This window comes from Tupaia chinensis, unplaced genomic scaffold, assembly GCF_000334495.1.
Source record: "Tupaia chinensis unplaced genomic scaffold, TupChi_1.0 Scaffold000429_1, whole genome shotgun sequence".
NCBI classification, from domain to species: Eukaryota; Metazoa; Chordata; class Mammalia; order Scandentia; family Tupaiidae; genus Tupaia; species Tupaia belangeri.
In genome coordinates, this window is record NW_006159934.1 from 6,791,315 (window position 1) to 6,805,955 (window position 14,641).

General features: G+C 39.8%; 1 protein-coding gene and 1 pseudogene across 2 annotated transcripts in view; one reads left to right on the forward strand and one right to left on the reverse strand.

Moving 5' to 3' along the window:
* Nucleotides 1-14,641, reverse strand: part of TPST1 (tyrosylprotein sulfotransferase 1) — a 104,705-nt gene that overhangs the window by 57,386 nt on the left and 32,678 nt on the right. For both annotated transcript variants that reach the window (XM_014590325.2, XM_006155024.3), the window contains exon 2: nucleotides 3,247-3,445. In XM_014590325.2, coding sequence (XP_014445811.1) covers nucleotides 3,247-3,445 — 199 coding nt within the window. The remainder of the gene's footprint in view (nucleotides 1-3,246; nucleotides 3,446-14,641) is intronic.
* Nucleotides 10,736-11,281, forward strand: LOC102478632 (S-phase kinase-associated protein 1 pseudogene; annotated as a pseudogene).

Consider the following 14,641-nt stretch of genomic DNA (forward strand, 5'->3'; position numbering starts at 1 on the left):
GGTTAGACCGTGCTGAAGAATGTCTGACCTTGAAGACAAAACCTCTGGTTTAGTACAAACAAAAGAAAAGAATAGAAGAATAACCATTAAAAATTAGGACAATATATGGGAAATCCTAGACATTATTTTTTTGACAGTTTTGTTTTTGTTTTGTCATAGGGCACATGCGCTCATCAGAAATCACCCCCCAGAAGGGATGGCCATACCAAAATCCCTTCTCTCAGGATTTTGGGCATGCACACATACATACCCCGTGTAAGTTTCAAGCCATCAGCTTTGGGATTGGAACCATGGTCGGTCATGTGACAGTCCAGCACAGTAACCACTGTGGGCAGCTTGGATGTGGGGGCTTGGACGCCACACCACGGTTGGCTGATGTAACCCAGATCTAGTCTGTCATCAGACCTGCACTGCACTCAGATCTAACCTGGATGTAGCACATGTGCTCTACTCTGCACATGGCGCTCTACTCTGCCAAGATGTGTTTTACCCTGCACACGGGACTCTACTTGCACACATCATCAGATGTTACATGGCACACAAGTCTGCTCTCCCCCTAAACCTTTAGGACTCTTTCTACCTCTAAGACACTCCCCCTTCCTGTACCCTTATAAAAATCGCTAAACCCCAACCTAGGATGTGACTTCTCTGGCCCTCTCTCTCTCTGTCGGACCAGCGAACTTCGTCCAGGAATGCTCCCAATAAAGGCTCTACATTTCAATTTTCTCACATGCTTGGCCCATTCCTTACAACCACTACTCCACCAGCTGGCCCCCCAGACACTTAAATTTCTGAACATCCACATAATAGTATTCCAGAAGGTGAAGAAACAGGTAAAGGCAAACACCTCTTATAATATATTAGCAGAAAACTTTCCAAATTTAGAGGCATGTGGACATCCAAATCCAGGAGATAGCAAGGACGCCAAATAGGGGCTAGCAGATGGCGTGGTAGCTAAGGGTGCTGGACTCTCACATGGCCAACTGAAGTTCGAGTCCCAGACCTGTGGCTTGCTTTCTCATTTTCTCTCTCTCCCTCTCTCTGGTCAAATTAAAATTAATTAATAAGTAAAGTTAAATAAAATAATTTTTGAAAAAGAAAAAGGACACCAAATAGCTTTAACTTAAGATCCTCTCCAACGCATATCATAGCCAAATTGGTAAAAATCAAAGACAAAATTCTTTTTTTTTGTTTTGTTTTGTTTTTGGAGAGGTTTTTGCTATAGGGCGCGTGTGCTTGCCAGACAGACAGAGACAGACAGAGAGACAGAAAGCGAGAGATCACCCCCCAAGGGGGATGGCCATGCTGCAATCCCTTCTTCATTCTCCTCTCAGGATCTTGGGCACATACGCACACGCGCCTGGCGTGAGTTTTAAGCCACCTGGTCCGGGACGTGAACGACGGTCGACTACGTGGGAGTCCAGCAACATAGCCATTATGCTAACTGCTGGTCCCAAAGACAAAATTCTAAAAATGGTAAGAGAGAAATGCCAAGTTACTTACAAATGTTACCCCATTAGAGTAATATCTGATCTATCACCTGAAACAATGCATACAAAGAAAGAATGGGAAGACATATTTAAAACTCTGAAAGAAAAGCAATTTCAGCCAAGAGTACTATACCCAGCAGGATTATCTTTCAAATGGGAAGAATAAATAAAATCATTCTGAGATAAACAAACACTGAAAGAAATCACCAAAACAAAATGGGCTCTTCAAGAAATACTTAAGGGACTAACTACATCAGAAAAGGTAAAGAGAAATAAATAGAAGAGAACACAAACCAACTAGAAAAAAAAAGGTAAGTCTACACATATTGATAATAACACTGACTATCAGGACTAAATGCAGATTCAACTGTTTTACACACAAGCAGGTTTAAATACAAATTCACCAATTATTTTATAGACAATTATCTTCATTGATTTCAATCTATAATTTATTATAACCATTACTTATTGTATTAAACTAGATAATAGAGGAAAAGACCAAAATGTTATAGCTGAGTTTTTCCTTGGAATGAATTTTTAAAAAGGCTAAAATCAAGAACTTTTTAAAGTCTAGAAATCACCAAATAGCTTTACTATGTCTTCACTTTTAAACATCACTTTCCAATTTTGTTTTATCTTTGCATTTTCAAGGACTTCTTTTTTTTTTTCTTCCAGAGAGGTTTTTGCTATAGGGCGCGTGCACTCGCCAGAAAGACAGAGAGAGACAGAGAGACAGAAAGCAAGAAATCACCCCCCCGGGGGGATGGACACACCACAGTCCCTTCTCCTCCACTCTCCTCTAGGGATCTTGGGCACACACGCACACGTGCTGGCGTGAGTTTAAGCCACTGGGTCCAGGACGCGAACCACAGTCGACTACATGAGAGTCCAGCGACTTAGCCATTATGCTAACTGCTGGTCCCAAGCTCTTATTTCTTTATGAACAGTACAAATTATGGCCTTACGATAACTCACAGTTTGTGAGTACAAGCATTCTTTTTCTATCTCTATCTAAGAGCTATTGTATTGTTAGATACAATTTTACCTACCTCGAACTGGACCGATAATTGATAGAAACCAATTTTTTCAAATTATAAAATCTTACCTCCCACAGTCCTCTACACGAAAATTATAAATTCTTCTTTCACTGGCTATGCAAAAGATCATCTTTGTTAATTTATGAGAGTGCTTATCACCTGACTTTTTAAAAGAATTATTTATTTTATTTAATTAATTTATTATTTTCATTTTTTAATTCACCAGAGAGAGCGAGAGAGAGAGAGAGAAAGTGAGAAAGCAAGCTGCTAGGTCTACTGTCAAATCACAGTCAGTCAAGTGGGAGTTATAAGTGCCTCAACGACCACGCCACCTGCGGGACCCTGTTGCCTGATTTTTAATATGTTCTTTCAGACTTTATCTCACAGTAAAGAATGTCATAGACAATTTAGTACACATTTGCAGAATAATCATTGGACCAGGTTTTGAATGTTCACAACCTAATGTTAAATGTTACAGGTGGTAAATATGTTTATATCCTCAATTTGTTTATTACACACTGTATACATGTTTTAAAGACCATTCTGTACCCTACGAAGATGTATAATAATTATACATAAGTCATAAATTACAGTAAATATTTAAAGAGAAAAAATAATTTTCTGATCATAAAAAAGCAATAAATAATATTCACATTAACTTTTTAGGACCTAAATTTCATATTTAGTTTTCTAAGTCACTTTTTAAAAATCTCACTTACCCTTCTAGTGTTTTCAAGGATTTTGGGATCAGGTTTTCCATAGTTAGGTGGATTGGCATAAGGGTCATACCCAAGTTTGGCAAGCATGGGTGCGATCACTGCCATGTCTTGTAAGACATCTGGAGGTATTTTTCCAACCCATTTTGATAGCGCTCCCACATTGACTGGCTTGATGACTTGGTCTGTAGATCTCTCCACTCTGAAAACAACATAATGTGAATAAATATTTTTTAAATAGTGTTAAAAAAACTTAAATTATTTTTAACAACTTTAAAAACTGTAATCATTTGGATTATAAAGCAAATGAGAAAGTGATCACTAATCAGGCTTAACATTATGTACAGACTTTTAAAAAAATAATTTCAGTTTGATAGTGACTATTGACAACCTTAGATTTTTAGAAATAGGAAAAAGAGTCAGCTGAAAACATCTACATAAAATGTGTTTGACACTTCAATTACAACACCTAGAAAAAAAAACAATAAACAAAGGTTAACAGTGATTAGAAAAACTTCCTGTCAAGTTATTTGAGATGTATTTAAAAAAATTGAAAAGATGGCTTGCTGAGTGACTAGAGGGACAAACAGAGAACACATGTGATGTGGCAAATATAGTAAAATGTTAATCGTGGAATCTAGCTGGTAGATATAATTCTTTCAATTCTTGTTTATGCTTGAAATTTTTCATAATAAACACTGGGCTAAAATCAGACAATCATAAATCACTAAGAATGCAAGATTTCCACTTGTTCTATTTTTCCTTTGACTTCCTAAACAAGAATCCTATTTTCCATCAAAGAAAAGAAGTTATGTTTATAATCTTCAATATTTGTAGGATAAATGTGTTCTACACATTTATTCTAGAAATTTGCTTTAGGCCTGTAATGATCGTTCACACTATATTTGCCCAAATAGTAACCATAGGATAAAACAGAATATGAAATAATGACTGGATTTAAATTGAATCTGAAGGGCCAGGAGGTGGCACAGGGGTTAAAGTGTTGGACTCCCATTTGGCTGACCGTGACTTGAGTCCTTCACCTGGCAGCTTGCTTTCACATTTTCCCTCACTCTCTCTCTCTGTCTCTCTCTGGTGAGCATACATGTCCTGTAGCAAATTAAATAATAATAATAATGAAAAATAAAATTAAATATTAAAAAAAATTGAATCTGAATTAGGTTTTTAGAAAATTATTTTTATTTAACTTTATTTTATTTTTTAAATTTTATTTTAATTTGACCCAAGAGGGACAGAGTAAGAGAGAGAGAGAGAGAGAAAGTGAGAAAACAAGCCTCCAGGTCCAGGACTCCAACTGTGATTGACCATGTGGAAGTCCAGTGCCCTTAACCACCACACCACCTGACGGCCCCAATCTGGATTAGATTTTGACCAAATGACTATAAAACAGAAGTACTATGGAGAATTTCATATTCTAATTCTTAATTCTGTATTAAGTATTTGAGTCACTAAGAGAGTCTTGTATATCATGACTGAAACTCTGGCTTTTACCTTGAAAATTATGATAACTGAAGGGTTTTAATAATAGTACTGTTATGACCAGATTATTATTAGTATTCAGTACTGATAACAATGGAAAGAGTAGGCCAAAGGATGGGACAAATGACGTCAGGAAAACCATGAAGATAGTCAAATATATATTGGAAGAGTTAAGAAACAAGGCTTCAGAGCAGTGTGAAGAAGAGAGAGCAACCTCCAGACCCACCAAAGCCTGTGCGCCGCTGCATCCCCCGCGTCCAGTGCCTACATCCCGCCGTCGTCACCACCATGCCCAAGAGAAAGGCTGAAGGGGATGCTAAAGGAGATAAAGCCAAGGTGAAGGACGAACAACAGAGAAGATCTGCAAAGTTGTCTGCAAAACCTGCTCCTCCAAAGTCAGAGCCCAAGCCTAAAAAGGCCCCTGCAAAGAAGGGAGAGAAGGTGCCCCAAGGAACAAAGGGAAAAGCTGATGCTGGCAAGGATGGGAACAACCCTGCAGAAAATGGAGATGCCAACACAGACCAGGAACAGAAAGCTGAAGGTGCTGGAGATGCCAAGTGAAGTGTGTGCATTTTTGATAACTGTGTACTTCTGGTGACTGTACAGTTTGAAATACTATTTTTTATCAAGTTTTATAAAAACGCAGAATTTCGTTTTACCTTTTTTTTTAAGCTATGTTGTTAGCACACAGAACACTTCATTGGTTTTTTGGGGAAGGGGCACTTGTCACTAATAGAATGTCTCTGAAGCTGGATTGATTTGGACATCTTTCCCTTCTAGTTTTGAGAGACTTCCTCTTGGCTCTGGAGAGGAGGGATTCCCTGACACGCAGCCACCTTCACAGATGCCTTGTGGTGTGGAAAACTTAACATTTGCTTTTACGTCCTCTCCCTCTCTGCCTTCAGCATAAACTTAACTCTCTTTTTTTTTTTTTTATTGAGAGGTTTTTGCTACAGGGCGCGTGCTCTCGCCAGACAGACAGAGACAGACAGAGAGACAGAATCCCCCCCCAGGGGGGATGGTCACGCCGCAATCCCTTCTCCTCCATTCTCCTCTCAGGATCTTGGGCACACACGCACACGCATCCAGCGTGAGTTTTAAGCCACCAGGTCCGGGACGCGAACCACGGTCGACTACGTGGGAGTCCAGCGACATAGCCCTTACGCTAACTGCTGGTTCCCATAAACTTAACTCCCTTTAACCAGAGACCTGTGGGGACCTGACCACAGAAAATTGGTTATGCCACTATGTCAGGCAATCCGGACTTTCCAATGACATTGAGATGGCATCCTTCAAAAGAGCAGCAGCTCCTTTTCTTATTGTTGGATCTTTAGGTCGATAATTCTGCCATTTTCATTTCCCAAAAGTCAGGATCGGCTCGTGAAAAGTTGTTAAACATGCTAAATATGAAATGTCAATCCTCACTCTAAACTTTCCCTATTGAGAGCGTAATAAAGCTGGATACAGTTTGGCTTGGAAATAAAAAAGAAACAAGGCTTCAACAAGATCAAATAAAATATAGAGAAGACAAATTCCAAAAATATTTTTTAAAGCTGAGAAGACTTAGTAGCCAATTATTAATAGATATGGGACACAAGGAGGAAAGAAAGGAGTTTATGAATAACTCATATTTGACTTGAAGGGCTAGATGAATCCTTCATTACAATAGACAGTATGGAGGAAAAGCATGTGTCTGTGTTTTGTTTTTGTTTTTGTTTTTGTTTTAATTTTAAAGTATTTGTAAAGTTGGGGAACCAGCAGTTAGCGTAATGGCTATGTCGCTGGACTCCCACGTAGTCGACCGCGGTTCGCGTCCTGGACCCAGTGGCTTAAAACTCACGCCGGGCACGTGTGTGTGCATGCCCAAGATCCTGAGAGGAGATTGGAGGAGAAGGGATTGCAGCATGACCATCCCCCCTGGGGAGTGATTTCTCGCTTTCTGTCTCTATGTTTCTCTCTGTTTGTCTGGTGAGCGCACGCGCCCTATAGTGAAAATCTCTCCAAAAAAAAAGTATTTGTAAAGTTGCATATTTTTTCCTAAGGTTTTTACCATAGGGTACATATGCTTGCTGGAGAGAGACAGAGAGAGACAGTGAGAGGGAACGTGAAAAATTGCCCCCCCAGGGGGGATGGCAATGCCCCAATCTCTTCTCCTCCATGCTCTGCCTGCATGTACATGTGCCCAATGTGAGTTTCAAGCTGCCAGGTCCAGAACTCAAATCGCAGTCAGCCATGTGGGAGTTCTGCACCTTAACCACTATGTCACCTGCTGATCCCCTATGGGTTTTTTATGTTGCTTTTTATGTTGCTTTGTTCCAATTGAGGGATAGAGAACAAAGAAAAAAAAATAGACAGTATTCAGGAAGTTACCAAAAGTCTAGAGAAAAAAATCAGAGTTGACTGGAATATAGTAGTACCTGTTCAATAAACAACAGATATTATTTCACATCAGCACTAATTCATGAGAAAAGTGAAAGCCATTATTTGTTTTCTTTTTGCTTACTATATTAAACTGCCAAAGGATACACGTACTTGCCAGAGACAGAGAGGGAGTGGGCAAGAGCACTTTCCAACAGAGCATGGTCACTGCAAACCCTTCTCCATTTCTCTATCCTGTCAGGATTCTGGGTACCCACACACAAAAACCAAGTGTGTTTTTCAAGCCACCAAAGCAGAGTCTCAAATCATGGTTGGCCATGTGGGATTTGGTTCCCTTAACCACTAGGCCATGATTAATTATTATGATTGAATAAGTTATTTAAAGATTATTCTGGGGACCAGCAGATGGCGTAATGGTTAAGTCACTGGACTCCCAAGTAGTTAACCGCAGTTCAAGTTCTGGACCCAACAGCTTAAATTCTCACCGAGCCATGTGTGCGTACATGCCCAAGATCCCAAGAGGAGAATGATGGAGGAGAAGTGATTGTGACATGGTCATTCCCCACTGGGGGGGTGATTTTTTCTGTCTCTCTGTCTCTGTCTTTCCAGTACTGCATGCACCCTATAGCAAAAATCTCTCTTAAAAAAAATAAATAAATAAAGATTGTTCTGTCTGGGTCAGCAGGTGGTGTGGTGGTCAAGGTGCTGAACTCCACATGTCTGACTGCAGTTCAAATCTTGGACTTGGAGGCTTGAAAATCACACCAAGCGTGTGTGCACGTGTGCCCAAAATTCCAGAAGAAGAATGGAGAAGAAAGGGACTGCAGCTTGGTCATCCCTCTGGGAGATGATTTCTCACTTTCCCTCTCTCTCTGGTGAGTGCATTCACCCTATGGCAAAAACCTTAAACAATTAATTCATTAAAAAAAAGATTATTCTGTCTAAAAGAGACATAACTCTAAAATGAATGAATTTGGAAAGGCTTTTGTTACGTAATCACTGAATCACAAATCCATTAGCAGTAAATGCAGTTACAAAGGCCTCCACAGGGAACAATATAGAACTACTGTGTATCAGTGTGATATTTCTTTAAAATCAGTAGAAATGACATTTTCAAGACCAGATGGTGGTAGCCTCTCTATGAGGCTGACCTCTGTGGGAAGGTTGCAGGTTTGTGTCTGAAGACCTTTCTGAACATGCCCGGTGCATGCATACCCATTATACAGGGTTACTGATGCTGGTGGAATAGCAGCATTAAAACCCTGTTGGGGATTCCTCTCTCTCTTCCTCATGACTTGAAGACTGTCGGCAATGTCTTTCTTACTCATGGAAGAAAGAAATAAAGAATAATAATAGTTTATATTTATTGAGTATAAAATTTTAATTCAGCAGACATTCTGAATGCTCACTGTGTTAGGTTGAGTTTTAGATACTAAGAACAGAGATGACTGATTAGGCCATGGCCCACCTCTTAAATAACTCAGAATCTAATAAGAGACGCACGTGTACACATGATTAATATGTAGCATGAGAAATGAGATCGCAGAGATTAGAAATAATATTATGAGAACGCATATGAAAAATTAGGCTATTCTTGGGACCAGCAGTTAGTGTAATGGCTATGTCGCTGGACTCCCATGTAGTCGACCATGGTTTGAGTTCCAGATCTGGTAGCTTAAATTCACACCGGGCACATGTGCGAGCATGCCCAAGATCCCGGAAGGCAAATGGAGGAGGAGGGATAGTGGCATGGCCATCCCCCTGGGGGGTGATTTCTTGCTTTCTATCTCTCTGTCTGTCTCTGTCTTTCTGGCAAGTGCACGTACCCTATAGCAAAAACCTCTTTAAAAAAAAAAGGCTATTCTTTTTTTATTAATTGTTATTTATTTAACTTTATTTATTCATTCATTTATTTTAATTTGACCAGAGAGAAAGAGCGAGGGAAAGGGAGAAAGGAAGCCGCCAGGTCTGGGACTCAAATCATGGTCGGCCATGTGGGGGAGTTTCCAGCACCTTAACCACCACGCCACCTGCTGGTCCCCAAAAATAGGCTATTCTTTTTATTGGGTAGGACATGAGTTAGAACACTTTACCAAACAGCTAAGGTAAGTGTTAGAAACCTACAGGTCAGAGGTCAAAGTCATTGAAAATACCTATTTTTGTCTGGTCTTCAAGCTAAAAATGGCTTTTATATTTTAAAATACTTTTAAAAATCAAAAGAATATTATTTTGTAACACACGAAAATCATATGAAGTTCAAATTTCAATATCTATAAGTAAAAATGTTCTGGAACACAGCCACATTCATTCACTTACAAATCATCCATGGCTGATCTTGTGCTACAATGGCAGAATTGAGTAGCTGAGGTAGGGACTCACCCCGATCTCAGACTATACAAAGGAAATGTACAGTTTCTGTGTGTGTGAGCTCTCAGGTGCTGTGGTTACATAAAGACCACATCAATTTTCACATTCACGGGAGAACTTGGTATGTTTGGAAAATGGTAAATGAGTTAAGGACTTATTGAAGCTGCTGGTGTGGGGAGGATAGGAAGGGGAGAAGAAACAGTTTTATTTAGTACTGCACTTATCAAACTCAAGAAAGACAACTGTTGAGCTGTAAGGATACTTCTTTTTTTAAATAAATGTTTAATTTTATTTATTCATTCATTTCTTTTTTAACTTGACCAGAGAGAGCTAAACAGAGAGAGAGAGAGAGGGAAAGTGAGAAAGCAAGCCACCAGGTCCAGTATTCAAACTGCAGTTGGCCATGTGGGAGTGTCCAGTGCCTTAACCACCACACCACCTGCTGGTCCCCAGGATACTTCTTTTTTTAAAAAGCAGAGAATGAGAACAAGACAGGATGTCTTGATGTACTTATTCAAGTATGTCACTGTCACTATTTGGTGAGTCATATGCTTTCAACAGTTAAATTCTTAGGGTTAGCTGCTTGTTAGTTTCAAGTCAGCTCTCTGGGCTCACCTTTTCTCTCTTCCCATGGATTCTAGTTATTTAGTTAACTTTTTTCTAAGAGGCAGCAAAGTATAGTGAAATGAATGGAGATATGGAACTTGTATCTGTACCATCCAATTCTGTAATTTAAGAAAAACTTTGATATTTAGAGAATGGGTATAATAACCACTTACTCTACAGTTTCAAAAACAAACTGTGGCCCAAATCTGGCCTGCTGCCTGTTTTGTAAATGAAATTTTGCTAGAATGCAGCCACATCAGTTTATGTCTGTACTGTCTATGGATACATTTGCTCTAAAGCAGAGGAGCTCAAATTGCAATAGAACTCATACCGGCTCCAAAAGCCAAACATATCTGGTCTTTTAGAGAAATAGTTTGCCAACACTTATTCAAAAGCCTAGTTATTACAGAGAAATGGGCCTGGTCGAGAGAGCCTGATTTTCTTTCCTACACCACAACCTGCAAGCTGGATGGAGTTAATCAAATCTTTCCTACTCCTTCAGTCCTTTCAGAAATTAACCAACACCCAGGTCTGAAGCGTACTAGGTAGCTAACTAGCACCTCAAAACATAGTACTTGAGGGAGTGGCCTTGTTCTCCTCCTTTCTCTTGTTTGCCTACCCTGCTCCGCACTCATCAGCGTCCGGGCAGCCATCTCCCTGAGACCGGGCACCATGCCTTCAATTAAGTTGCAGAGTTCTGATGGAGAGATATTTGACGTTGATGTGGAAATTGCCAAACAATCTGTGACTATCAAGACCATGTTGGAAGATTTGGGAATGGATGATGAAGGAGATGATGACCCAGTTCCTCTACCAAATGCTAATGCAGCAATATTTAAAAAGGTCATTCAGTGGTGTACCCACCACAAGGATGACCCTCTTCCTCCTGAAGATGATGAGAACAAAGAGAAGCGAACAGACGACATTCCTGTTTGGGACCAAGAATTTCTGAAGGTTGACCAAGGAACACTTTTTGAGCTTATCCTGGCTGCAAACTACTTGGACATCAAAGGTTTGCTTGATGTTACATGCAAGACTGTTGCCAATATGATCAAGGGAAAAACTCCTGAGCAGATTCACAAGACTTTCAATATCAAAAATGACTTTACTGAAGAGGAGGAAGCCCAGGTACGCAAAGAGAACCAGTGGTGTGAAGAGAAGTGAAAAGTTGTGCCTGACACTGTAACACTAAGAATTGTTCCAGATACTAGTTGCACTGCTCTGTTTATAATTGTTAATATTAGACAAACAGTAGATGAATGCAGCAGCACATCAATTGTATTAGCAGAATATTGTCCTTATTGCATGTGTAGTTTGAGTACAGATTACAAACCTATGGCCGAGTTTCTTCCACTACGATCAAAAGTTTCTTTTTTCTTTGCTCTGAATAAAACTGAACTGTGGGTTCTCTATCAAAAAAAAAAAAAAAATCATAGTACTTGACAGACAAGTCTATTTCAGCACCTGCAGCCCCACGCAGCAAGGCAAAGTATCTGTGAATCAGCAAATTCTCCCCCATGTACAGAGTCCGGGCTCCTTTCCCTCTGTAGCATTCACGGTGGCAGCCACTCCTTCTCAAGGAATGGAGTCAATGCCAAAGTCTGAAATGACTGAAATGAAAATAATCTTCCAAGACATTCATTTTAAGCATGGATCTTCAAGTCTCAGTTAAACACTACAGCCAGGCTGACTGCCAAACCACAGGTCTGAATTACAATACACAACTACTACTACAGGAAACCAAGTCCTCTGGACTAAAACAGTGCTGAAATGGACACGTGAAAAGGAATGAATGGAAGAGCACATAATTCAAATGGTTAGATTTATTACAGTGAAGCATGTGGTGAAACACCCTAACTTTTCCAGTTTTCCATAAGCATTGTCTTTTTTTTTTTTTTTTTTTGCCCATGCTATAGTACGACGACTCACAGGATTACCCCAAGCTTAACACAGTCAAAAGTGAACTCCTAAAAAAAAAAAAAAAAAGTGAACTCCTGATCTTATTCCCCAAACTATTATAATCATAGCCCTCCTAATCTCAGTTGAAAATGACCCCGTTCTTCTGGCTGCTTAAAACAAAACTGGAGGAGCTTTTTTCTCTTACTCCACATCAAATCCATCAGAAAATCTTATCACTCATACCTCAAAATATACCCAAGTCTGACCACTTTTGATTAATTCCGGTGCTATTTTCCCCTCACCACATCCCATAGTCTAACTAGTGACATCTTTTCCTGGACTTCTCCAAATTTCTTCTGAAGTCCCCGTTCTTACTTCTTAACATCCCTGTGGCCTATCCTTAGTATATCAGTATATCAGCTAGACAGAAAATTTTTAACAATTACTTATTTAACTTTATTAGTTATTATTATTTTTAAAAATTTGACCAGTGAAAGAAAGACAAAGGGAGAAAGCAGGCTGCCAGGTCCTTGGTGGAACCATTGTCGGTCATATGGGAGTCCAGCACCTTAACCACCACACCACCTGCTGGTTCCCAGACAGAGTTTTTAAAAACTCAAGTCAGATTATGTCATTCCTGTGCTCGAAACTCTAAAATGACTTCTGAGGCACCCAGAGTCCAAACTCAAGAAAATTAGGGGAAACCCGAGAAACTGCCAAATAGTTTGTTAATCTCACCAAATCACCTAAAAACAGATAAAGCAATCAGATAACAAAACTAAAAACCTATGAACAATATTTACAACAAAACTAGGTACGAAGTAGTTCTGAAATCACAGAATACAAGCGAGTAGAAACAACCAACAATAGTCACAAGACCTGCATGGAATGAATGTAAATGTGGAAGAAGCAGGAGGAGGCAAGAAGGCATCAGAAAACTGAGAACAGGAAACCACCTAAAGAGGCAAAAACTATGCTCTGCACATCACAGCAGACCTACCTGAGAACCAGTTGAAACTAGGAGGGGTGTTATCCAAACCAAAAGAGAAGTTCAAGGGGCCTTTGGTAAATTCTGAAAGGAGCCAGAGAAGGCTGGGAAACACAAACTCTTTAAATTTGGCCAGCCAAAGCTTCTTTAAAGATAGGACATCATTGGGAACCAGCAGTTAGCGTAATGGCTATGTCGCTGGACTCCCACATAGTTGACTGCGGTTCGCGTCCCGGACCCAGTGGCTCAAAACTCACGCTGGGTGCGTGTGCGTGTGTGCCCAAGATCCCGAGAGGAGAATGCAGGAGAGGGGATTGCAGCATGGCCATCCCCCCTGGGGGGTGATTTCTCGCTTTCTGTCTCTATGTTTCTCTCTGTCTGGTGAGCACACGCGCCCTATAGCAAAAACCTCTCCAAAAAAAAAAAAAAAAGATACAACATCATATTGACAAAAAATTTCTAAGAGCAGAACCAGAAATGGGTTGTTACAACAGTGACAGAGACAAAGGAAAGAGAAGATCCAGATACAATTGAGGGGGGCATATAGAGTTGGAAAATCTCAGGAAGCAACCCACCATATTATTTAGAACTTTATCCAAAAAGCAAACAAACAAAAAGAAAGATCTGTGAAATTAATAAAGATAGTCTGAACCATTCCAACTTCTAAAAGCTTAAAAAAATAATTTTCATGTAAAAACGAGCAACAAAATAGTATAAGCATCAGATCAAATCCCGCACAAAGTTGTTACAAGATAAAAGACACTAATGTCCTATGGACAAGGAACAACATGCCCATAAAACATATTAAAATTGTGACAGTATTTTAAAACAATCTAAAAAAATTAAGAAAATGGTATGACATTAAAAAACAACATAAATCATAATTACAAAAATGCAGAAATAAGGTGATAGAACTCAGAAAAAAACTAAAGGGAAAAAAATTTCAGAGATGAAGTATAAACTAGAAGGAAGACAAGAGTAAATAAACCTAACAGAGACCCTTAACAGAAATTAAAACAGAATAATGTCTTCAAAGATTTAAATGCAGGGCCAGCAGTTGGCATAATGGCTATGTCGCTGGACTCCCACGTGGTCGACTGCAGTTCGCGTCCTGGACCTGGTGGCTTAAAACTCACGCTGGGCGCATGTGCGTGTGTGCCCAAGATCCCGAGAGGAGAACGGAGGAGAAGGGATTGCGGCATGGCCATCCCCCCTGGGGGGTGATTTCTCGCTTTCTGTCTATCTCTGTCTGTCTGGCGAGCACACGCACCCTATAGCAAAAACCTCTCCAAAAAAAAAAGAAATTTAAATGCTTTGCAACTTAAAATAATTGGAAAAATAACCGGAAGAAGAGACATATCTTTAAAACACACACACACAAAAAAAAAAAACACCAGAGATAAAACAATTATTAAAGAGAGTGACAAATATTGACAGGCCAAAAACAAACAAACAAAAAACCCCAACCATCCAACATATGAAAAGTGTTTCTTCTTTAATCAAGATTTTTGCCCTAGGGTATGTGGACTTGCCAGAGAGATAGAGACAGAAAGCAAAAAATCATCACCCAGGGGGATGACAATGCCACAATCCCTTCTACTCCAGGGATCTTGAGCACACATAGCATGCCTGGCTTGAGTTCTAAGTCATGGGATTCAG